At 36.3% G+C, this 26,124-nt stretch overlaps 1 protein-coding gene across 1 annotated transcript in view; it reads left to right on the forward strand.

The window, feature by feature from the left end:
* Znf654 (zinc finger protein 654) overlaps positions 1-20,041 on the forward strand; it is a 53,721-nt gene extending 33,680 nt beyond the window's left edge. Inside the window, exons 4-9 of the mRNA XM_057765456.1 lie at positions 7,723-7,858; positions 10,267-10,469; positions 10,992-11,131; positions 13,809-13,950; positions 15,070-17,371; positions 18,187-20,041. Of these exons, the coding sequence (XP_057621439.1) occupies positions 7,723-7,858; positions 10,267-10,469; positions 10,992-11,131; positions 13,809-13,950; positions 15,070-17,371; positions 18,187-18,194 (2,931 nt within the window). The 3' untranslated portion in view covers positions 18,195-20,041. The remainder of the gene's footprint in view (positions 1-7,722; positions 7,859-10,266; positions 10,470-10,991; positions 11,132-13,808; positions 13,951-15,069; positions 17,372-18,186) is intronic.
* The last annotated feature ends 6,083 nt before the right edge of the window (positions 20,042-26,124 follow it).

The following is a 26,124-nucleotide window of genomic DNA, read 5'->3' on the forward strand; positions in this document are numbered from 1 at the left end:
AATCTCTGGCCTTTACACACAGTGCACAATCATAAACTGCTAAAATATTTCAAGACCATTTCTATACACCTAAAATATTTTGGTTCTTTTAGCCATGTATTTGGGAAACAACAGTCTTAGTTAGGGTTTCTGTTGCTGTGAAGAGCTCATGACCCATGGAAACTCTTATAAAGGAAAACTTTTTTTTTCTTTTTTTGGGGGGGGTTTTCAAGACACGGTTTCTCTGTAGCTTTGGAGCCTGTCCTGGAACTAGCTCTGGTAGACCAGGCTGGCCTCCAATTCACAGAGATACGCCTGCCTCTGCCTCTTGAGTGCTGGGATTAAAGGCGTACGCTGCCACCACCCAGCATAAAGTAAAACCTATAATTCAGGTGGGGGCTTACAGTTTCAGAGTTTTAGTCCATTATCATTGTGGGGATCATGATGTTGTGCAGGCAGACATGGAGCTCAAGAGGTACTGCTACATGTTGTTATGCAAGCAACAGGAAGTAAACTGAAGCACTGGACAGTATCTTAAACATATATGAGACTCTCAAAGCCTGCCTCCACAGTAACACACTTTGGCCACACCTCCTAATAGTACCACTTCCTTTGGGGACCATTTTATTTCAAATCAACACATTCTACTCTTGGTCCCCAAAGGCTTGTAGCCATATCATTCAGTTCAACTTCAAAATTCTTCATAGTTTATAACAATCCTAAACTTACATAAAAGTCTAAAGTTCAAATTTTCTTCTGAGATTCATATAGTCTTTTAACTGTAATCACCTGTAAAATCAAAATCAAACAGCAGATCACACATTTCCAACATATAATGGCTCAAGACATATATTACCATTCCAAAATGTAGGGAAGGGAGCATAGTGAGGAATTACTGGACCAATGTAGGATAGAAAACCAGCTGGGGAAACTCCAAACCTTGCATGTCCATGTGTGATGTCAAAATGCTCTTCAGATCTCCAATTACTTTCAGCTTTGTTGACTGCAACACACTTCTTTCTCATGGGCTGATTTTACTCCCTGTTAGCGGCTCTTCTTGGCAGGTATCCCACAACTTTGGAATCTCCATCTTTGGATCTCCAAGGCAATCCAGGTTTGCCCTTCACAGCTTCATGTAATGGCCTCTTTAAGCCTTCACGCAGGGATACCCCTGGCATATGCCTAGCCGCAGCAGCTTTCCTTAATCTCAGAAAAGGGGTTCACAATACCTTTCTTCTATCTTTGAAGCCACAACCAGTTGGCTGAGGTGCCAAATTCTGCTTGCTGGGGCTGGAACATGACCTCCTTGTTCAATTACATCTTCACTAGCTTTCTGCTTCTGATAGTTCCCTTCACTGCTTAAAATTGGCTATCCTGAAACTTGTTCTGTAGACCAGGCTGACGTTGAACTCAGAGATCTTTAAAATTACATCTTTACCAGCTTTCTGTTTTTGATGATTTCCTTCACTGCCTAAGCTTAGCTGTTCTGGAACTTGCTCTGTAGACCAAGTTAGCTCAAAGACCTACCTACCACTCTCTACCTTCCCAGTGCTGAGACAATAAATTAAAACTTTCAAAGTGAGTATTTTGGAAAGCAGCAGATACATTACAGTTAAGCCAGATAGGAACTAGAGAATATCTGCACAATAATTTTGGAGAAGGACATGTCAGTGTTAAATGAGGGGCTCAACAAATATGTCATGCTGTGCACTGATACTGGGAACCATCTAAGTGTCTGGAGACATTGAAAAGTTTTTATTTTTTTTTATATACAGACATATACATATATAAATTTTTTTATGTATATGGATGTTTTTTCTGCATGCATATTTTTCCAGTTCCAGCTAAGGTTATTTACTACTTAAAATATATGTAAACATATCTGTGAAAAAACATATCCTGTATTTTATTCTTTTGTGAGCAGAATATAATCAATTTTTGAAAATCCACAATCCACTCCTACCCCCCCCACACACACACACCAAAAAACCCTTAATGGAAAGTTTGGGTTTATGCCTTTGTTTTTATGTAGGGTTTGTGTAGGGGGGGTTGGGTGTGTGGGTGTGGATGTGATCTTCTATAATCTCTTCAATATCTCTAATTTTGACTGAATTAGAAAGCCCATCCCCTTAACCTCCACAACTTAAAAATCTTTTCTTCTACTTTTGTGATTATGGCTTCTTTCTAGTCTGAGCCTTCTTTGTGTAGTTTTGCAGTGTGTAGGACTGGCTAGCTTAGAATTTACTATGTAGTCCAGGCTTAACTTGACTTTGGGGTAACCTCTTTGCCCCAGTCTCCATGGTCACTGCACAGCTTACTTGAGTTTTTTTTTTTTTTTTTTTTTTTTTTTTTTTTTTTCCTCATTGAAGCTTTAAAACTTTTGACTTCCATTTTAGTTTTACCTGGGGAATCTGTTTTCATTTTTTTGATCTGAGAGTTACTGCTGTTGGCTATTTTTGAGGCTTCTTACCTTTAGGATCTAGCAAAGGTCAACATGCAGTCTTATCCAAGTTTGTATTCGCAAAACTTGGAAAGTTTCCAAGTTTTTCAGTGATTTTTGATATTTTACAGTTTTAATCTAATGTAGACTTTTGAACTGTTTTTTAATATACTATCAGTAAAAATATATCTGTGAGCATATCACTTCTGTTCATCATCTGTAGAGTCATATGATAGGCTTAAGGTTGTATTCTTTCTCATTCTTATTAACTGGGACAAGCTCAATGCTGCTAGAATTTTAATATATGCTAAAGTGTCTGTTAAAATTTACATCATGATTCATTTGTGTAAATGGGACCTGATGGTCTGTTTTCTAACAAGCTCCAAGGTTATGTTGATTATACTAATCACTATATCTGTTGGCTGTGGCTTACTGGGTAAAATTCCCAGTGTCTGTCACTGGCAGTTCCATGGTGTCTCTCTCCCACTTTGCTTTCTTCCTCCCAGAATTCAGTTTTGTCTTCTCTGCCTACCTAAGTTCTTTCCTATCAGGCCCAGGCAGTTTCTTATTCATTAACCAATATAAGCAACACGCAGAGGGGACTCCCACATCAATAGGGAAGAACTTAGGTAGGTGGGGAAAACTGGACTGAATGCTGGGAGAAGAAAGGCCAAGAGAGATATGCCATGTAGCCCTACCGGGGACAGACACTGGATTGGTAAGCCACAGCCATGTGGTCATACACAGATTCCTAGAAATGGGTTAAATTAAGATGTAAGGGTTAGCCAAAAAGAAGCTAGGATCAATGGGCCAAGCAGTGATTTAATTAATACAGTTTCTGTGTGATTATTTCGGGGCTGAGCAGTCAGGAACAAACAAGTGGCCTCCCTACTACAAATTGGCGCTCAAGCAACCTTCTCCAACAAACTGGCACCAGCAATGATGGATGAAAAACCTGAGAGGACTTGGAACCATGAAAAACCTGAGAGGACTTGGAACCATGAAAAACCTGAGAGGACTTGGAAAGGAACTCTAGAAACACACAAAAAAAACAAAGTTTACCCACATTTTTTTTCAGCTGGTGGCTTGCCGCAGCTCCTTTAAGAGAGTCTTTTCTGATGCAGTGTAGCAGGAGAAAGCCATGCTGTTTTGAAATGCCACCTTTCTGGGCTGTGCTGCCAGAGCAAACCCTGACTCTTTCAGGCAGGTCCAGCTACAGAGTATTTGAGTAGGGTTTGTGAGCAGACTGCTGCACCTTGCTTAATGGCAGCATGGACTGGCTGTGTGCCTAGAAGTGGGGCAGTGCACATAGCTCAGAGGCACAAACAGCTCTGCCATGCTGGACTGTGCAGGGCAAGCAGAAAGTACCGTATATACCATGGTAATGCCACAGCTTAAGATTTTAAGAAGTACTTCTGGACGATAAAGAATTAAGAGATTCATAATAGGGCAGATTCAGACATAAAAGAACTCTAAATGAGTCTCAGTGTTGAATAAATGTACATAGGCTCGGGAGAGAGAAGGAAAAGTATAGAGAGTCATAAAAGGAAGTTAATGTTTTAAAAAGAAAAGGTAAAGTCTTTAAAGAGGCAGAGTACAGATAGTCATAGATTATAAAAGGGGTAAAGAAAAGAATGAGCCATGGAATATACACAGAGAGTCTGGTTTATGTATACTATTTTGTTTTCTTTAAATTTTTTGACTGTGAAGGAGCTACGTAAAGGTATCTTGACTTTAAAATTTGAATATAAGGATATGTTGCTTTGGAAAAGAGGTTCTTTTGTTTCCACAGAAGATGAGAACCTGTGGATTGCTTTTAGACTAATATGGTTTGATAGACCAAAATTCCTTGAAAGGTTGCCGTGAACACCCCCAAAAAGTACTTTGCCCAACTGCTGACTGAGATGAACCTAGCACACAGTATAAAACATGAAAGACCTGATTAACAGTGCCCCCAAACAGCAGGAAGAAGTTTGGACAGAACTATGCCCATATTCCCAAATATTATTTATAAATGTTTCTTTACATTTAAAGAGGGATATGCTATAGAGATGGATACTTTGCATTGGTATGGATCTTGGTTTATTGATACAAGTTTTAGGTCAATTTTGTTATATGTATATTTCTGCTCTTGATTAAGGTATTTCATTTGTACAGTTCATTTGTAAATGTAGTGTATAATTAAGAAATATAGGTTAATAGATAACCATCTATAATAGTCAAGCTTTTAATCATGTTAGTTAGATTTTCTAGACATATAAAGATATATTTCAGTTAGATAGGTATTCTTCAAATCTTTCAGAGACCTTCAGAATATGGCATTTAAAATGTTTAAGAACTTAAGAATTTTCATGACAGTGAGACACATCTGCTCCTGGCAGCACCAAACTACTTCAAGAGGATGGTGAGCATTGAAGAACCTCCTTATGGAGTTGGTTAGCCATTTGGGCAAGAAACTGCTCTTGCCTGAACTGCTTGACTGGACATGCAGGACCCACAGAAAAATGACTGCTGAACTTGCCTAAAGGTGAGATGATCCTTTGGGGTTCCTGCTTCATGAAAGAGTCTGCTAGGCATTCTGCAGGACACAGAAAAATGTGACGGACAAACTGCCAGTATAAGTGGAACTGCCTTTGAAACCTCCTGCTTCGTGGAAAAGTCTGCTGGATACTATGGGCCTGTAGTCTGAAGATGGATGCCCCAGTAGTACAGAAGAACTTTGGGTGATTGTCCAGGTAGCGAGATGTCTCTGTCAATTCTAGAGTTTTGGAAGTTGCTTACAATGCACTTCCTGTTAACTTAGGTAATATTGTATCCTTCTGGAGGCTTTGATGGAATTGAAGAATTTATAGTTATAGTTTTCCTTTGTTATGATAAAAGATAATGTAGATATAAATATTATAACTGTAATTCTTGCTTGATACCTTTTTTATATGTAATTTTACTATGTTAAAGTTAAAACCTTCCTCTTTTATTTAAACAGAAAAGGGGAAATGGTGTAGGAGGTCCTTCTGTCTACATGTTGATTTTATTGGTTAATGAATAAAGAAACTGCCTTGGCCTGTTGATAGGGCAGAACTTAGGTAGGTGGGGAAAACTGGACTAAATGCTGGGAGAAAGAAGGTGGAGAGAGAGATGCCCTACCAGAGACAGATGCTGGAACTTTAGCTGGTAAGCCACAGCCACATGGCCATACACAGATTACTAGACATGGGTTAAATTAAGATGTAAGAGTTAGCCAATAAGAAGCTAGAACCAATGGGCCAAGCAGCGATTTAATTAATACAGTTTCTATGTGATTATTTTGGGGCTGAGCAGTTGGGAATGAACAAGCGGCCTCCCTATTACATCTGGGTCTGGAGAGATGGCTCATCTGTTAAAAGCACTTGCTGCCCTTTCAGAAGACCAAGGTTTGATTCCTAATACCTACATGACAACTCACAACCATCTGTGACTCCAATTCCAAGGAATCTGACATCATTTACTGACTTCCATAAGCACTGTACACACATGGTATATAAACACACATGCAGGTAAAACATCAAAAATAAAACAAACAACAACAACAACAAAAAAAAAACCAAGCAGCTTCTTTGGCATACGTTTCCTGACTATGAAAAAGGTTTTGGTTCTTCAAGACAGGGTTACTTTGTGTAACAGTCCTGACTGTCCTGGAACTTACTCTTGTAGACCAGGCTGGTCTTGAACTCACAGAGATCCACCTATCTCTGCCTCCTGAGTACTGGGATTAAAGGCATGTGCTGTCACTATCTGACCCAAAAAGCTTTAAAATCAAAAAGTTTGTGTTTGTGCAAGCATGTTGTGTAGTGTATGCACAAATGAGTGCATTGGTGCTCACACTCATGTGCTCATATGTAAAGGACAGAGAGGATATTAGGTGTCCTTTATCACTCTCCATCTTATTGTTTAAAACAGGGTCTTTGATTAAACCTCAGTTGACCATGTCAGCTCAGATGCCTAGTCAGTGAGTTTCTTGAAGCTGCCCGTCTCTCGCTCAACAATGGTTACAGGCATGCCAGATTTTTTTTTTATTCTAACTTTTTTTTATTGAAAAAAATTTCCGCCTCCTCCCAGCCTCCCATTTTCCTCCTCTGCTTGAGGTAGTTTGTAAGTACAGAATAAACTTCTTGCAGTTGCGCTTTAATTGCTGTGCAGCTAGTATTCAACTGTATTCATAGACTGCTGCCTGGATTGTCATCTTTTTTTCTTAAAGGTTCAAGCTCAGCTTAATTTTTAAAAGTAAATTTACTGTTTTAGTCCATTTTTCAAAATTCTAAGTTTCTTGAACAGCTTTTAATATCCAGAAAGAACAAAACAAATAAAGAAAAAAAAGGATCTATGTTTAAAGACAGTGCATCAAACGCAGTAAGATTAAGTAAACCAAATTAATCTCCTTTACAGATTTCACAATATGTTGAAAGATATTTAAAAGCATTGTGCATATCTAAAAAATATAGAAGATAGGGGCTGGAGAGATGGCTCAGTGGTTAAGAGCATTGACTGCTCTTCCAGAGGACCCGAGTTCAATTCCCAGCACCAACATAGCGCTCACAACTGTCTGTAATTGCAGTTCCAGGGGACTCGACACCACAGCAAAACACCAGTGCACATCAATTAAAAATAAATAAATAAAAGAATGTATATATCCTAAGGAGACACTTGTTCACCCCTTTAAAAAAATATAGAAGATAGAGAGTACTTAATACTACACATTTTATTAACTTACCTTTATCTAAAACCTGATGTAAACTGCTCGTATTACAGGTTTGATTTCTTTCCTCAGCCTGTTGTTTATTCATCTGCTAATCACAAATCTAATTTCCAAACAAAGGGAAATGGAAGATTTGGCATTAGTTCAGGTCAGAGTAAGGTACATGTGTTTCCTCCGCATAGAGTGTACATTCTGAGCATTTCTCCTTAGGCTCTTGCCTGCCTTTGTTAGCAGGGACTTTCTGAATCCATATGTAATTTAACAGCATTTAATTTTCAGCTTTTTGCAACCTGGCTCTTTCACTACAAGTGATTCACCTGTAAGTTTTCCCCTTTTATTACATTTTAACGGGAGTTTTCTAGGACTGATTATGTTTATCTGTGTAACCTTTGGCATTAAGCCTCTTTGTTACTAATTGAGTTTTGCCACCCTACTTAGTTTGCAATGGTGCCATTTTTCTCTTATAATTCAGTAGCTGTCATGTGGCCATCAGCCACTTTACAGACAATGATAATCAAGTAGTTTTTAACCCCTTTAAATTCACAAAGCCAAAATGACTTTTCTCTTGTAGGAATGCCAGAATCACCTCCGCAGATATGGAAATGTGAATCTGGAACTGGTGACTCGAATCATTAGAGATGGTGGCCCATGGGAGGATCCAGTGTTGCAAGCTATTCTTAAAGCCCAACCGGCATCTCAGGAGATAGGTACTTGAGGAGAGTCAAAACCAAAACCATTTCTTTTCTAACTTGGCCCAAAGTGCTTCTTGACACCAGCTTTGTTACATTTCTTTCTAGTAATGGTACTGAGACTGTTGACATATTTACTGGGTAATACAGGGTGTTTGTTTTTATCCCTACAGTTACATTTTTAAAATTTGTTTAACTAGGAATGCTTTTTGTTGTTGTTGTTGCTTAAAGCCCAAACACTAAACTTTCTTTCATAAAAATAGCATGCATTCATTGCATAGGAGTTCTCTTGTAAAGCTGGAACTCTGAATTTATTATCCCTGTTACTATGCTAACACATTCTTGTATCTTATTCTATAGTTAGTCAAGTACCCAGTGCACAGCAATTACTTAATACTGACACATATTGGTTGAGTGATCACATGATGAATGAATGAATCGATTAAATTTCAAATAGGATAGTATTTCCTAAACTAATAAAATTTTGTCTTATCCTCTCATTACTTACATCCTTCTTAGCCATACAGATCCACAGTGGACTCTTGTGAGCCAAAGTTTCTTACTGAAGGAGGAGGTTCACTTCTGTACTCCTACTTGTTAATTCTTTAGTTTCCCATAGTATTAAAATGTGAGTTCTAAGATACGTTGGATCACCAAAACTTAAGATGTATGAATAAACCATAGTGCATAAGCACAAAAATGTAGAAAATATTTTGAAATCATGGAGTTTATGAAGTATAGTTATAAGAAAGCCCAAGATAACAGACAAGCTCTCCAACTTGGGAACAGTTTACAGCAGCATGTGATGAATATGTTGGGATATTTGTACCAGATTATGAAGTGGAGTGTGTGGCGAAGGGACAATAATGCTGGGCTTAATGCTAAGTGTGAAGAACCCAAGGGGAGCAAGGGAAGCTGCTGCTTGATGTTTGGATCTTGGCAAGCACTTAGAGAAAATCAGAGGGAGACAGTTGGAACTGGGGAGAAAGGCTTGCTTATTGAGGAAACATAAAAAGTAAAATATAGAAAAGATAAGAGGCATAATGAAAATAAACTAGGAAATGTGGCCAGAGAAGATAGAGGATAGCAACAAGAAACCACAAATGCTAGAAAGCAGAAGGGAAAGGAATTTGCTGCTACATGTTTGTTAATCTGAGTATAATCTCCATTAACTAGTTTTTTAACCTGAGTACAATACACAACAATATTTTTTATCTAATTTTTTGAAGAGTGCAGGAGAGAAGAAAGTTTATTAGGCTTTTAAGGGAGCTTTTAGGCTTCTTTGAGGAAGTGCTAGATCTGTGGTTAGCTGGTGTGAAGGCTGATGGGTCTTCAGGTGGGAATCACATTAAAGTAATGAACATATTTCTTTTGTAACTAACTAGCATTCATCACTTTGGGCAAAGGTTCACTACCGCCTCATTGATATAGATGACTCCTCTTTTGGATGTAATCCTTGTGAATTTCAGACACTAATTTATTTTTGCATTAATTCCAAGTCAGCATTTACTTATACATTTTAAACTGAAGTATAAGTAAAATATTTAAGTCAAAATAAAATATAGTCCATAAACACTTCAGTAGCTTTTGATGAAACTTAAATAATTGTGAAATGTTTAGATTTAAAAATCATAAAATATGGTTCCACTTCATTCTCTGCCACTTAGAATTTCTTTGTCATTGGAAAAGTCATTTAATCTCTAAAATGAATAACATAGTACTTGTCCTAAGGTTGTTGTTAGGCTTAAATAGCTTATACAGTTAAGTGTGTTTGTATTTGTAAAATGAAAGTAACCATAAGTTAGTAGTTATCCATGGGGATACATGAACACATTAATAGACCTCTTTGGTACAACTTTGCACTAATTTTATTTAATATTTAATTATTCATGAATTAGATTTTTCTTTAACTTAGCTTACATTTATGTACAGTTAATCTGATTTAATGTGGTTTTAATGTACTAATTTAGCATTCAATCTTTTATAATGAGAATATGGGAATATAAGAATAAAGAGTGTAATCTTAGGCTGGAGGAGCATTTTACACTTCAACATTCTAATGTATTGATGAACTAAAAGAAGGACATTTGATTTTCCCCCTTTATACAGTTTTATTTCTGTTTTTACCCCCTTTTTTAGAGTAAGAAGAAATCAACTAGTGTTTCTTTTTTCTTTTTTTTTTTTTTTTTTTTTGGTTTTTCGAGACAGGGTTTCTCTGTGGTTTTGGATCAACTAGTGTTTCTTGAGTACTGTTTTGATGTTTTATTCTCATTTTAACAGCTTTATTAAGTGACTATTCAAAAAAAGTTTTACTATGGAACATGTTACTTAAACAGTTAATTAGATAGGATGTTTTAGTTGTAAAGTTTTAAACAAGAAAGTCTGAATACTTTCTAAGAGTAATAATGTTTTCTTTTTAAATATAGTGAACAAATACTTAAGTTCTGAAAATCCACTGTTCTTTGAACTGCGTGCCAGATACCTAATTGCCTGTGAACGCATCCCTGAAGCAATGGCTCTTATTAAATCTTGTATAAATCACCCAGAAATTGGTAAAGACTTGTACTTCCATCAAGCACTCTTCACCTGTCTGTTTATGTCACCTGTAGAAGATCAGCTGTTCCAGGAGGTATCCTTTTTTTCCCTATTACATTTTATTAACCTTACTAAAATTAAAACAAAAGCCCATTGTTATTGCATTTCATGTGCAGTAATACAAAGATTTAGAGATCACATTATCTAAATGTGTTCTCTGGTGACCATTCTTCAAGCTCATGTGAATTAGTCAGAATCTGATAATAACAAATTGAATTAATACAATATACTTACTAAATTTTTGGTATGATACAGACAGAAACTAAGAAGCATGTTTTTTTCCTCTTAAAGTGCTAAGAAGCTAAATGCTTATGTTTATTTTGCTTTTCACAATAAAAGAAGGAATTATTTCCTAATCTGAATCTTACCCATAGGCATTGATGACATTACAAGTACTCGTGAAACACATGTGCTAGACCATGTGAGACCATGAAATTGCTATAGTGTATAAAGAAACTAGAAATCTACCAGTACTTGCAAGTATTTGAACAGTAACTGCAACTAGATTTTTATACATTGTTAATGGCAGGAACTGATTCTTCTTTTCTTCTTATAGCATTTATTGAAAACTGACTGCAAGAGTGGGATTGATATCATCTGTAACACTGAAAAGGAAGGAAAGACTTTGCTAGCCTTGCAACTTTGTGAATCCTTTCTTATTCCACAGCTCCAGAACGGGGACATGTACTACATATGGTAAGTGTTTCTGATGCAGAAGATGAAATGAGGAAATGATGAACAGAAGGAGGATTGATTAGTGGAGTTTGCACTAATATTTTCCTTATGGTTGTGTGAAATTATTTAACTATTTAAAATAAAAATGTTTAGTTTTATTATTTTTTCAACTGTGTGTGTATGTATATGGGCATGTACATGTGAGTGCAGATGCTCTTGGAGACCAGAAGATGGCATCATATCTTCTGGAGTTGACTAGTGTTTGTGAGCCATGACCCATGGGTGCTAGGAACTAAATTAGAGTTCTCTACAACAGCAGTACAAGCTCTTAACCACCAAACCATCTCTCCAGGCTCATTTTGGCGCGGGGGGGGGGGGGCAGGTATTTTGTTTACCAAGTCTGACCACCCCTCTCCTGATTTTATAAAGACAAAAGGGAAATTAAACTTTTATCACCTAAGAATTAAAAAACAAATCTTTTGTGTTCAATGTTCATTTAAAAATCTCATATTACCTTGGAATAAGTTGGGAAATAACTATGTATATATTTGTAATATGTTCTTTTGTAAAATACTGAATGGATCATTTATGGTTTCTAGCTATCATTTTGTCTTAAAAATCTGTTGCAGAGTTAAGCCATGTATACTTTTAAATATAATTCAAATTAATCTGTGTGCTTTCTTTTTTAATCTTCATTTTATTAAAACACTTTATTTAAAATGTTTACCATCATCTTTTTTTTTTTTTTTTTTTTTTTTTAAATTTTTCGAGACAGGGTTTCTCCGTAGTTTTTGGTTCCTGTCCTGGAACTAGCTCTTGTAGACCAGGCTGGCCTCGAACTCACAGAGATCCGCCTGCCTCTGCCTCCCGAGTGCTGGGATTAAAGGCGTGCGCCACCACCGCCTGGCTCGTTTACCATCATCTTTAATCTCATTTCATGTATACACTTTATCTTACTAAATTCCTCAAGAAGTTTCAGCATTTAGGAATATAAGAGTTGCCAGATTATCTGGATGAGGCAGTAGCTTAATTATAGAATAGTTAGTTGCTTGGCATCTGTGAAACAATAGTAACAGAGTAAAAATAAAATGAAATACCCCAGATTATCAGTTAATAAAAATTTATTGAACAAATGTTATTTCTTGGTATCTTGAAGGTTATATTGAATGTATGTAGGAAGCTAGTAACAATGAAACTTCAGTACATACCAGGCAGTTCACTAGGGATGTCTTTAAATAATAAAGGTAAGTGGACATTGGATATTTTTATTTTTTTAAATATCAGTTATTATCTTCATCATACATTGTTACTGAGGAAATTTACATACATTAGTAGCTGGGAAATATGATTCATAAACAAGCCCATCCAACATCTCACAAGTCGGTGCTTCAGGAGATTTGAAACCAAAATCTCTGAATAGCAAACACAATGTTACTTCTTCCTAGAGTAGTAGTAGTCATTTTTAAAAATTCATAATACAGAATAATGGAGTAATGAATTTTTAACGGAAAAATGTTTGTTATTCTGTTTTGACCCAAAGAACTTTTTGATACCAGATTTGTTACATTTTTTTCTAGTGGAATTAACATTTACGTGGTCTTACTTACAGGATAACACCCTCTTATGTAGAAAGGAGCCCTGTGCTTGGTGAGCCCAAGTCTGCTTGCATGTTCTGTGCTCACAAGACATACACAGTAAATAACATTTGAAAACGGAAACTCTCCACCAACTAGTTTAGTAGTTTCAAATTACAGTGCTTTGTATAACTATTAGGGCAGATTTTAAAGAATGCTAATATGAGTTAAATCCTTATGCATTGCCTTTACCTCAGATTCTCCTGCCTAATTGTCTTTTGTTCATCCTTGGCCATGTATTAGAAAATCATTTCTGTGAAATGCTTTAAGTGCTCTGTAGTTTGTCTGTTCAAAAATATTGCAGAAAAGTACATAATCTAAAGATGATCTAAAGGATACAATTTCGTACTAGAATATGCTTAAATTTTAAAATTACTTTTAGTATTTTAACAGAATTATTGCTCTAGTTGGCACTGGAACCTGGGAGAATGAATTCAATAAATGAGTTGAACTAAAGCCTCAAGCAACCCCCAGTTTTATTCAGAACATCCAACATTTTATACTCTGAGGGTTAAGAAGAGTCACATGAATAAGATTACAATTACAGGGGCAAGTCACACATGTCAAAAGCATGTTTTTCCATAGAAGCATATAAGCAAATAACAGTAGCCGATTAATCCGAAGTAAACTCATTCCTATTCACTACACATGGGACGGACACAAAAAGACATTCCCAGAACAATTCTATGTTTTTGAAGAAACTGAGGTCACAAGACTCCATTCTTGGATGGTGTTCTGACAGTAGTACACTAAAGGTCAAAGTGTGTGTTTTAAAGTTATAACATCAGTATTAGTACATTAAAATTAGAACTGCATTGACTCAATACTATATATTTCTTAGGCATGCCAGCATTTTTTTTAGAAATCATTACTATCAATTCAAAATTATAATTTTTTATTTTTCTCTTTTAACTTCTGTTAATCTCAAAGGTAGGACATGTAGCTTGCACTTTTATAACTACTTTACGTATATTCTAACTAGGACCGTCTAGAATCGGGGAAAGGAACTAATGTCTGTCCTTGAATAAACTATTTTTTGATGTATGTCTTTTTCTCATTTGCAGGGAGTTGATTTTCATATGGAGTAAACTACAGCTTAAATCTAATCCTTCAAAACAAGTGTTTGTAGATCAATGTTACCAACTTTTAAGAACAGCAACTAATGTGAGAGTCATATTTCCTTTCATGAAAATCATTAAAGATGAGGTACATATGATATTTATCCTTTTAGTTTTTAGATTTTAAGGCTGCATTCTCTGTATGCCACAATCTTTTCTATCCAGCTTCAAACATTCAGCATGGTACATGAAATAAAGAGGGGAAAGCCAGTTTATTGTTACTTAATTTGAGAACAGTTGCTTCCATATGAAATGCTTTTCTTATGACTTAAGCAAATTTATCATTTTTACCATAATAAGTTCTGGTTTTGAACATTAATTTAAAAATGATTTGATAATACCCCTTAACTGTCTCAGAAAAATCTTAGTTGATGGTAAACCTGTATGTAGTTAAGTGGGATTACCAGAATATAAGAGACTAAGAAGATTTACAAATGGTTACTCTTTCCTTTAATCCATAACCATATGTAGGCAGTATGACATGCAACATACACAGATACCTTATAACATAAATACATTGTGATTTCTTGTCCTATTCAAATAAGTATTGATTATTTTAACCATTACAGGAATAAACTTGACTGCAGTAGATCAATAAAATATTCTGTAGTGAAAGCTAATATAATTATCATTAGCAGAAGTAAAGGTTGACTTCTTTTCATACAATTTCTAGTAGGCTTATTATTCTACTTTATTAGATTTGTATGATGCCCCTTTCATTTTTGTATAAATATGAAGAAATTGCCTATTCTGTATAATAATAACAATAATATACCAATATTAAAAGTACTATTTAGTATGACAAAATTTGCACAGCTATTAAAAAATAATTTAATTACTTCTCAGCATCTATTTGAAATAGTATGCATTGACCTTTCTGTCAGAGAATGAGAATGATCCTCCAAATGAGCCCAGAATTGAAAGAAAGTCTAAATAAAGTTTGTAAGTATTTTATATTGTGGTTATTGGTCTTGTCACTCTTGAAAATTAAATATAAAACCCTATCAGGTTATTACCATTTAATAAAAGATATGTGCTGTATAAGGGTAAAAAAACATAATTATTGAAGAGATGTACACTAGAAATCTTTCCCATACTTTGGAACACTGTGTCATGAAGCTTTTTCCTTTTGGAGTTGTATTTAAACATGAAAGCAGTTTGAATAATTTTTAAGTTATATTTAGTAGAATTATTTTTGTTTTTCTAGGTTGAAGAAGAAGGCTTACAAATTTGTGTTGAAATATGTGGTTGTGCCCTTCAGCTTGATCTTCATGATGATCCTGAAACTAAATGTCTTATTTATAAGACCATCGCACATTTTTTGCCAAATGATCTAGAAATCGTCAGGGTTTGTGCTCTGTCAGTATTTTTTCTTGAGCGTTCCTTAGAGGCCTACCACACTGTTGAAGAGCTTTACAGACGTCCTGATGAAGAGTATAGTGAAGGTACAAGTACTGTTCAAAATCGTGTTCGTTTTGAATTACTTCCAATTTTGAAAAAAGGATTATTTTTTGATCCTGAGTTTTGGAACTTTGTAATGATTAAGAAAAACTGTGTGGCATTACTGCGTGATAAATCAGCAGTGAGACTTCTGAATGAAAATACACTGGAAAGTTCTGCAGGTAGTCTAAAAAAGACAGTGGAACAGCAGAGTGTGGATGAAGGGCTTGACACACTCACTGATCAGAGCACTGGAGAGATGGATCTTGATGATGTGTCTGGAGTGCCGTCTAAAGGCCATGTTAATGCAAAGAGAAGCCTCAGTGCTCTTAATACTTCCAAAGTGGATCACAGTGTCCCAAGGCATCGATGCATGCTATGTAACAAGGAATTCCTTGGTGGCCACATTGTAAGACATGCTCAGGCTCATCAGAAAAAAGGCAGCTTTTCATGTGTGATCTGTGGTAGAAAATTTAGGAACAGAGGACTTATGCAGAAGCATTTAAAGAACCATGTTAAGAAGATCCAGAGGCAACAGATTGCTACAGCACAACAGGATGATCCAGAAGTCATCACTCTGGAAGAAATAAATTGTTCTAAAACTTCCATTTCTTTTGAAAATGGGAATTCAAATACTAAGGGTTTGGAAATAGAAACATTGACTGCTTCCACTGATGGAAACAAAGAGGTCATCCATGAACACGTGGCTGAATTTATTAAAATTCCTATTGGTATAGCAGAGAATGCTATTGAAAATGGCAAACCAGACACTTCTTTCAATAATATCTCAGAGTCTTTACCTCAATGTGATGATGACTATGAAGAGGAAGAGAATGAAGATGATTGTGAAGATGATTATGACCTGAATCAAGAATCATCAGTACTTCATAAAATCAATGGAACTGTTTGCCATCCAAAAGATGTATATGCTACAGACCAAGAAGGTAATTTCAAGTGCCCTGCTATTGGCTGTGTAAGGATATTTAAAAGAATTGGATTTCTAAATATGCATGCAAGGACTGTACATCCAACTGATTTAAATGTGCGGCAAACAGTAATGAAGTGGAGCAAAGGAAAATGCAAATTTTGCCAAAGGCAGTTTGAAGATTCTCAACATTTTATAGATCACCTTAATAGACACAGCTATCCAAATGTGTACTTTTGTTTGCATTTTAATTGTAACGAGTCATTTAAGCTGCCATTCCAGCTTGCCCAGCATACAAAAAGTCACCGGATATTTCAAGCTCAGTGTAGTTTTCCAGAATGCCATGAGCTTTTTGAAGATCTTCCTATGTTATATGAACACGAAGCCCAGCATTACTTAAGCAAAACACCAGAATCATCTATACAACTGAGTGAAGCAGTTCTTAATCATCAGGAAATAGACCCTTCTAGTGATGAGAACCAAACGGTTTATCAGCCAGTTTCTACTAGTAAATCAAGGAAAGATTCTACAGAACCAAAGACATATATAGACACTATGGAAAAGAAAACAGACAATTTATTTCAGAATGGAAATGAACATTCTGATGATACTGTTTCAAATATAAGCTTGATAGACCAAAAGATGCCTGCCATAGAGCCAAATCCTGAAAATAGTCATAGTACCAGTGACTTAGTCAATGGACACAGTGAAATAGAGCAAACACTGTTAGTTGCGTCAGATCCTTCTCTGAAATCAGATATAAACAGAAACAGGACAGAAAATGGTTCTGTTTTAACCAATGTTGTATCACAAGAACACAGTGCCCTGTCAGTATCTCAGGCACCATCTAAACCAAATCTTTCAAGTGAACATACTTCATATGGCTTAATTTTAACAAAGCCATACGTTAGACCTTTGCCTCCCAGTTACCTTGATGAACGATACCTTAGTATGCCAAAACGCAGAAAATTTCTGACTGATCGGGTAGATGCCTGTTCTGATCAAGATAACATATGTAAAAAACCAGTGGAAAGATTACGATGTGGCAAATGCCTGACCACCTACTGTAATGCAGAAGCACTTGAGGCTCACCTTGCACAAAAGAAATGTCAGACACTCTTTGGATTTGATTCAGATGATGAAAGTAAGTCTTCTCTTTTCAGTAGCTCTATCTATAGAGATAGAAAGACATGATCAATGTAGCCAAAATGTATCTTTGTACTGCTAGGACCATAAACATCTAACATCTATGTAGCCCAGAGGATAAAGCACTATTTCACATATTTCCTTTCAGTCCACAACCAGTATGATTTTATGAAATTAATATCCTTGTTTTAGATTAAGCAACAATCTCACAGGTAGTTTGCATAGGCTTGTGAACCTTGGAAGCTGGGATTCAAGATTTTTCACTCTTTTCTCCTGCTTTTCTTACTATTCTGTACTCTTTCTACTACCAGTGGCTTTTCTTCATTCCAAGTTTCATATAAAAGAGACAGTAAATTTCATCAGCATGGTAGAATAGGAAGCAAGTGAAATTAAATTGGTGTCAAAAATATAAGAGCCTGGGGAGATGGCTCAGCAGATAAAATATTTCTTGAGCAGTGCTGAGGACTAGACTTGAGATTGCTAGCACCCATGTAAATGCCTTGCCTCTAATTCTAACATGTAGGAGGCTCAGCTAAGATCACCAAGCAAGCTGGCTAGCTACACTAGCAGAATCTGTGAGCTTTGGATTCCAGTGAGAGAACCTGCTTAAATAAGGTAGAAAATGATCAAGAAAGATAACCCAACATCAGCCTCCAGTCTCCACATGTACCTGTACATATGTGCTCACACACAGGCATGCATACACATACATGTATACCACAAAACACATGCACATATGGATACCAGAAATATAAGCCTTGCTTTTCTACTATAATCCATAAAACTTGCATTAACACATGTTTTATTTTACAGGTGCCTGATAATGTCTCAGAAAGATCTTTTGATCATGCTGTAGTGTAAAACAAACAAACAAAAAACACTACAAGAAAATGCATCATCCAGTTTGCTATTTCCCTGATGGCCTTAATTTTAGAGTGGTCTCGGATTACTAAAGAAAAGACAAAGCACATTTTCTGGAATGAACTTGCAGAGGAGATGTGCCGGCTAAGACTCCAAAAGGGTTATAAAACTCCCAAAGTACCAGTTATCCATGAAACCACACTTTTTAAAAGTTTATGGTGATTAATAGCAGCATGTTAGTTTTGCTTATGTGAAAACACATTTGGGTAACTAGTCAGAAATAAAAACCAGCTATGGCCTTACTGAAGAAAGGAAAAAGTTGATTCATTATAATAAGGTGGAGGGGGAGCTGGTTTACAATAAACAATGTAAAACATTCTGAAAATGGGATTTTATTTGTTTTCTTGTCGTGCATATTCATTATGTCTTCCCTCTGGTCAAACATATTTTAAAGAACCATTCATTGCTCTTTAGTTTGTGATATAATTTAGAAGCTGATACATAGAAATGAAGCTTGATTTATCACCATGCTATCTACTAAAGATTGTAACTTGTTTTCAGATGACTAAGTAGGCAGGTCAGAGTTGAGTGAGTGGCATACCACCATTGAAAATAAAAATCCAAACAAAAACAGTGCTTGGTTAAGCGCTCGATAAGAACATTCAGCATACTTCTGCAAAGTCAGTTCGTTATATTTAAAATGCAGCAGTCTTAAGTAGAAAAAAAGAAAAGTATCAGTTTCTTTGGGAGGATGCAAGAAGAATCTAAGTCCATCGCATGGTAGACAATTGAAGGAAAACACTGAATTGAAAATTCTTCAATGTGAATAATGGTAAAAGCACACTGGGCTAATTCTATCTGTACATAGTATTAGGACATTGCTTGATGATTCATAGTAAAGTCCTTTAGACATTAGTGTGAGTTATCTAAGTATGATCCTATGAAAATAATTGGCTTAAAAGTATGTCTGTTAAGAATCAGATGAAGAGTTTACTTTATTGAGTTAGGAGAATTAATTCCAAAGTAAGCCATACTAATGTACTCTCTTCAACAGTGATGAATTTGGCCTGCAAAATAATTTTTGTACTTAAGAAAGTATTTACACCAAAATTTGCACAACAGGAACACATAAGATATATTAATGCATTATTATCTTTGGTGACCATTAATTTTCCTAAGAAAGATTTTAACTTATTAAATTATTAAAACAAATGTTTTACAGGTTAAAAAAATCCTCTAGATATTTTACACCTATCTACCTACTCCTATATTACTCAGAAGTGCGATAAAGAGAATACAAACAGGTGAATTCTTTAGACACACTTTATGTCACTGACAACTCAGTGTGTTCCAGTTATTCCAGCATGGTTTTATATAATCCAGACAATCTCATCACACATACTACAGATTTTAGGAACATTATGGCTACTTGAATGAGGTTATAAAAATGAGACATTACTTTTAGGGTGGCATCCAGATGTTAATTTTTTTTTCCCCAGGAATGCTATACCAGAGGATTTTTTTTTAAGTTCTGTATTTTATTATTTACCATGGGTATTTGCAACTATGCAATGATGGTCATTAGTCCATTCCAATCAGATTTAAGTTTATTTTAGTTTTGTTATATAGCCTACATTAGGCTGTGGAATTTACATGCAGAAAATAGATAAGTACAACTCAAAAGTTCTAAATCCATTAAATTCAACTCAAACTGTTTTCCCTATTTCCTGACACTAAAAAAATGTAATAATTGACTTTTAGTTCATCTTAAAAGTATATCTTGTAATAAAAATTGTTTGGAAACTGGTTCATTTGCACAATGAAGTTTTTTTTTGAAACATAATTTCTGCTTTGTACATTTTCCACTTAACATTTTACCATTTCTTTACTTTTTACAAACTGTAACCACTGATAAATATAAATACATAAAATGTTATTTTCGTGAATTTTGAAGTTTGTGTCAAGATGTCTTAAACAAATTCCACCTGCTATTTTGACTTTAAGCTTAATTTAAAGGTTTTCTCTTGTGTTGCTAGGAGAAATTTTTCATATAGATAAAAATGGTTCATATTTAATCAAATCAAAATGTCACGTAACATTCTGTTTGACCACATTTTTCTTACCTCTTTATATACTTCTCACTTTTACCTCTTGAAAGAATGTGTGCATTTTATGATTTTACTCCAAAACACTTTGCTTTTGTGTGAACTTACAGCAGATCTGGTTTGACATTTAGAAAGGAAGCTTTTGTCTTACTTACACTCTTTTCCATCTCCTTTCTTTTTTTCTACTTTTATGTTGAGGATACATGGACCAAATTTCAAATCTTTGTTTTAAAATTCTTCTATGTGTCAGTGAGGTCAGGAAAAGTGCATACCTGAACCCTTGCTGCTAGACACAGAAGACGCACAGGAGGGAGTCTCCATGGACAAAGACACTGGTACTTTGGGCACTAGCCATATTCATTTTTTGAAAACCACCAATATATAATGAATACATAATTTGTATCATTGATCTTGTGATTCTTTTCAAATCACACTGAACGTTTAGCTGTAATTCCATGTTTGGTTTAATGTTGTATGAATGAAAAGCCTAAAAGGGATGATAGTGTTTATTTTTTAATTTATTTGGTACTGTCAAACACCTTTTCAGAATGAGCAAATGCTGCATATGCATTTTGGAATTGTTATTATGTGAAAGATATTACAGATTCAGCAAGAAGGGAAATTTGTGCTTCCTTGTTGAATATTAAATTATTTTACTTTGCATTTTATAAAAGTACAAATTAAAACTGAGCCATTGAACTGCAATAAATCAACAATAGTGTCTCATTTCAAGAAACTTTTTGTATTGTACATAGATTTGTTCAATAAAACATTGTCCTTGTTGATAATGCAAGTGTTCAGTTTTATGTAGTACACTGATTTCAAGAAGAATTCAGCCTATATGAAAGAAATTTTTATGTGTCCTAAAAGTGAAATATTTCAGTTAATGTATCACATTCAGGTTATTGAAAATTTTTTGAAACCTCATAGAAAATGATGGAAGTAGAGTTCTGTTTATATTTTAAGGCTGGATGGGGGTAACAGTTCATAGAGGTAGCTGAAAAGGTGATTCAGAGGTTTAGAGTGCTTACTGCTCTCTAAAGGACCTGGGTCAGTTCATAGCATCACATGACAGCTCACAACAGTTCCAGGGGGTTTAAAACCCTTTTCTGTCTTCCATGGGCACCAGGCATACATACACATGGTGCACATAAACATATTCACACACAAACATCACACATAAAATGATGGCTATTGAAGTTACTTCAGTAGACTTTAGTAAAGGATAACTAAAGACTGTAGACTTGGGGCAAAAGGAAGTATCAGCGCTCAGCAGATGCCAGGCAATGTCATATGTCAACATTTTATTTTATTTTTCCATTCAAATATTTACACTTACTTCCCTCCTCCCAATCCCTTCCTCCTCCCCTAGCCATTCTCCTCCCTCCCCCTCCCTGCTTGAGAGAGGGCTGGGAACCCTGCCCTGTGGGAAGTCCAAGACCCTCCCCCCTACATCCAGGCTTAGGGAGCTGTGCATCCACATAGACTAGGGTCCCAAAAAGCCAGAACATGGCCGTAAAAAACAAGTCCCAGTGCCTTTATCAATGGCTTCTCAGTCAGCCCCCATTGTCAGCTACAATCCGAGAGTCCAGTTTGATCACATGCTTGTTCAGACCCGGTTCATCTGGATTTGGTGAGCTCCCATTAGAACAGGCACACTGCCTCAGTTGGTGGACTAACCCCTTCTGGTCCCAACTTACTCGCTCATCTTCTCCCTCCTCCTGCCCTTCAAGTGGACCTTGGGAGCTCAGTCCGTTGCTCTGATGAGGGTCTCTGTCTCTATCTCCATCCGTTGCCGGACGAAAATTCTATGGTGATATTCGAGATAATCATCAGTGTGATAGTGGGGCAAGGCCAGTTCAGGCACCCTCTGCTCTGCTGCCCAAGGACCTAGCTGGGAACATCTCCGTGGACACCTGGGATCCCCTCTAGAGCCAAGTCTCTTGGCAACCCTAAAATGGCTCCCTTAATGTAGGTATCTTCTTCCCTGCTCCTATATCCGCCCTTCCTCCATCTCCACCCTCCCACTCCCCCAAGCTGTTGCCAGCCCTTCCCTTTTCCCTTCCCTCTCCCCCTCTTCCCTTTCCCCAACCTCACTCCCACCCCTGCCCCACCCCCATGCTCACAACTTTTGCCTGGCAATCTTGTTTGCTTCCAATTTCCAGAAGGATCTATATATGTTTTTCTTTGGGTTCACCTTGTTATTTGGCTTCTCTAGGCTTGTGAACTATAGGCTTAATGTCCTTGGTTTATGGCTAGAGTCCACAAATGTGTGAGTACATACCATATTCATCTTTTGGGGTCTGGGTTATCTCACTCAGGATAGTGTTTTCTATTTCCATCCATTTCCATGCAAAATTCAAGATGCCATTGTTTTTTACTGCTGAGTAGTACTCTAATGCATATATCAACATTAGTGCCTACAAGGATGAAGTGCTTCCTGTCACTTAAATGAGGGAGTCACTGGATGTCAGGATACAGCTTATTCCCTGGGATACACCTTATTACCTGTCATGCTCACTATTTTCATCCTTATTTTAAAAAGGATTAGAGGTATGATTCAGCAGTGAAAAGCATGTTTGGCATGCTTGAGGCCCTGGTTTTAATGCCAATATTTTTTTTTTTAAAAAAAATCATGAAAGTTATTATTTGATTCCAAAAGTGATCTTGAACATAAGGGCTCCTCTTTTAGTTCAGTAACAGGAACAAAAAAACAACAAAAATCCCAAAATAACCCTGACCAATTAGCTATAACTTAAAAATTTGGAAAATGGTATATAAGTAGAAAATCTTTTAAAGTAATGAGGTAGCGCTGCAAATGAATGAATAGATGCATTAAAGGGATTTGCATACATTACAAACAACAGTTTGACACATGAAAATGTTCATGAAATATTCTAGCACTGAAGTGCAGAATTTTCTGACTGAAGGACATATGATCTTGGACTAAACCTGATCTGTTTTCAGAACAATGAATCTATTATGATATTTAAACAAGTTGTTGCTTAGGTAACTTTCCATTTTTCTTTCCTGGAACTGGAAGAGTCTGGGGAAGATAGTACTAAGTTCTCTTATAATCAAGTTAAGTTCCATTCATAGTTTTTCCATCTTTTGGTATTGCCATTACACTCAACACTAGATAATGTATAAGCATAGTTTACTCGACCCAAGGTTGGGTGCTGGAAAGCTGAAAAAGCACACTACCAACTCTGTCTACATCACAGCTGAGTTAGAAAAGCAGAGGCAGCATGCAGAAAAGGTATGTGCCAAGAAGCAGGAGTGAGGAGGAGTCATGCTGTGCCGGAACAAGCTCACAGGAGCCAGCATAGTCCTTCAAAAGTTAATACTGTCAAGGATGATTTAATGATCTGATAATTAATGTTCTTCATGATATCTTAGTATAAACTTGTGTACATGCTCAAATCAAACATGCTATATTCAAACAGCAAAAAATCCATATTTGAAGAATCAGTGTTTAACTAGGACATAAATTCAGGTTATATATCACATTTTAAAATGGCCATTCAATGTTATTTTCATAAAAAAAAAAACCAGTTCATTTCATTGAGGAGTGCTACATACAGAAGAAAAATGGCTTCTCATTTTACTGTCTTACCATGTGTCACCTCTAATAATTCAAGGGTGAGCACTGTCAGATGCCTAAGAGTTAGAAGGGTTACCCAATTGAATAATCAAACTTTTCCAGTCTGCCATGGTCCCTACAAACATGAATGAAGAGACGTTCAAACAGAGACAACCTTATGAGAATCAGCGATTTAAAGGACAGGCTGTAGTCCAGTGGACACAGTTGACAGCTTAATATCTTCTAATGATTCTTAAAAAGTGTGGTCCCTGTAGCAGAACAATAGTATCACAAGGAAGCTTGTTAAATATTAGGTTAAATAACAATTTATTTCTATTATGTGTGAAGGGGGAAGGGTCCCTTCAAGCTCTATTGCTAGCAGAAAGAGAAACCACAAGATTTAAGAAGGAAACTTGGTTCAGCACAACTTAGCTAAGCTGGTTCAAACTTCTAGAGTCTGACACCGTGCAGTTTATTGTAGACACATTTAAGTACGGTTTAATTTTGGAAAAAAAAAGTTTCCTGGTAACAATTATCTCAATCGAATGTGTATAATAAAACAATTCATAACAACAGTGAAACTCTTCTACAAAGTACATGAAGGTAGGCTCTATAGCTTACTGGCCTAGGATCTGATGTGGTCTCAGATAGTGTAGAGGTCCTCAGGCTATAAAGTACATCTCCCATATGGATGGCTCCTACTGACTGAGAAACATAGCTAACGATAAAAGTCTAGGGAGAAAGACTCTGAAATAAGCAACTGGGAGATTTGGGTGAGGCCTAGTCCTACAGATAGCAAAGGTCACCAGGTTATTAACCACTTCCAGCCTTCCAGGTGGGGTAAAAACAGGTATACATCCCTGCCACTGAAGAGATAAGCCTGTGTGATTACTATTCCTGGTTTCCTTAGTGCTTATCTATGAGCTAGTACCCATTATATCTATCACAAATCTCGGGGAACTCTTACACAAGCTAAAGTTTGGAACTAATAAAATCAACATAGTGTACCATATATCCCTATATGATAAACTCCTCTTAACTCCTTAAAAACTCTCCCACAACTTAGTGAATAGATAGTAAGAACTGATACCTGAAATGGCTTAACCCCTGAGAAAATTTTATTTTCTTCTCAAAAAAATATATTGAGTATAATCTGATGTCTCTTTACAATGTGTATGTCTTACATCTCTTATAAAATGTATTCAGCTCATAGTTATTAGAAACAGTTAAAACGGGTATGTAGATAAGTAAGATTGTGCTCAAATTCTAGAATGATAGTTTTATTCTGGAAATGTAAGTGGTAATATACCACTAAGTGGACATAATGACTTATCAATATACCCATGGATTAATGCATCTCCCAACCATCATCAGAGACAATTCTATCTCTATAGCAAATGGTTAATAACACAGACACACCAAATTGGCCAAGGTGTAGAGAATAAGAAACTGAATCCTCAGCACACCCCCCCCCCGCCACACACACACTCAGTATTCTCCCACCAAAGGCTAAGGGACCACTTCAGAATAGGAGATGGAAAGACTGCAAGAGCCAGAGGCAATAGAAGACAAGGAAACTGTCTTCTGGACACAGCCAGGCAGCAGCAAATAGGAAATCCCAACATGCATAAGACATGTGCAAGGCCAAGCCAGGCCAAATACAACACAGACAGGAAAGCTGGGCACACAATCCTGCTCTAACTGAGGAATAGCAATTGTTAGCCCCCAGAGAGGGCAAGTTAGTTTTCTCTAAGAGTTTAATTAGCCCCTGGTAAATTGATCATGTTCCAGTTGAAGATCATATGTCCAAAAATACTTGGCAACACAAACTGATGTTGACAGGTGTCAAAAATATGAGGACACAAGGTAGGGGAGTAAGGGTGTATCTGGGGAAAGTATCGGGAAGGGAGTTAATGTCATCAAAATACAAAATGCTCACATATCTAATAAACTATTTAAAAAAGAATATCCAACTGACTTTATATTTCTGTAAAATGGGACAACTATTGCTGCAAGGTCATAAGAATTTAGTAATTGAAGGCCCTGACACCAAGCCCTTCTTGTTATGCTCTTGCTAAATTAGTTAGGATTACTATTCTGTCTCTGTCCTTATAGTCATATTGAAAATTCTACCTGCCTTCATACTATTCTATTGGATCACAATTAATTCAGGACCCTCTCTGTGTTCCAACCTTCTTCCTT

This window comes from Chionomys nivalis, chromosome 3, assembly GCF_950005125.1.
Source record: "Chionomys nivalis chromosome 3, mChiNiv1.1, whole genome shotgun sequence".
NCBI lineage: Eukaryota > Metazoa > Chordata > Mammalia > Rodentia > Cricetidae > Chionomys > Chionomys nivalis.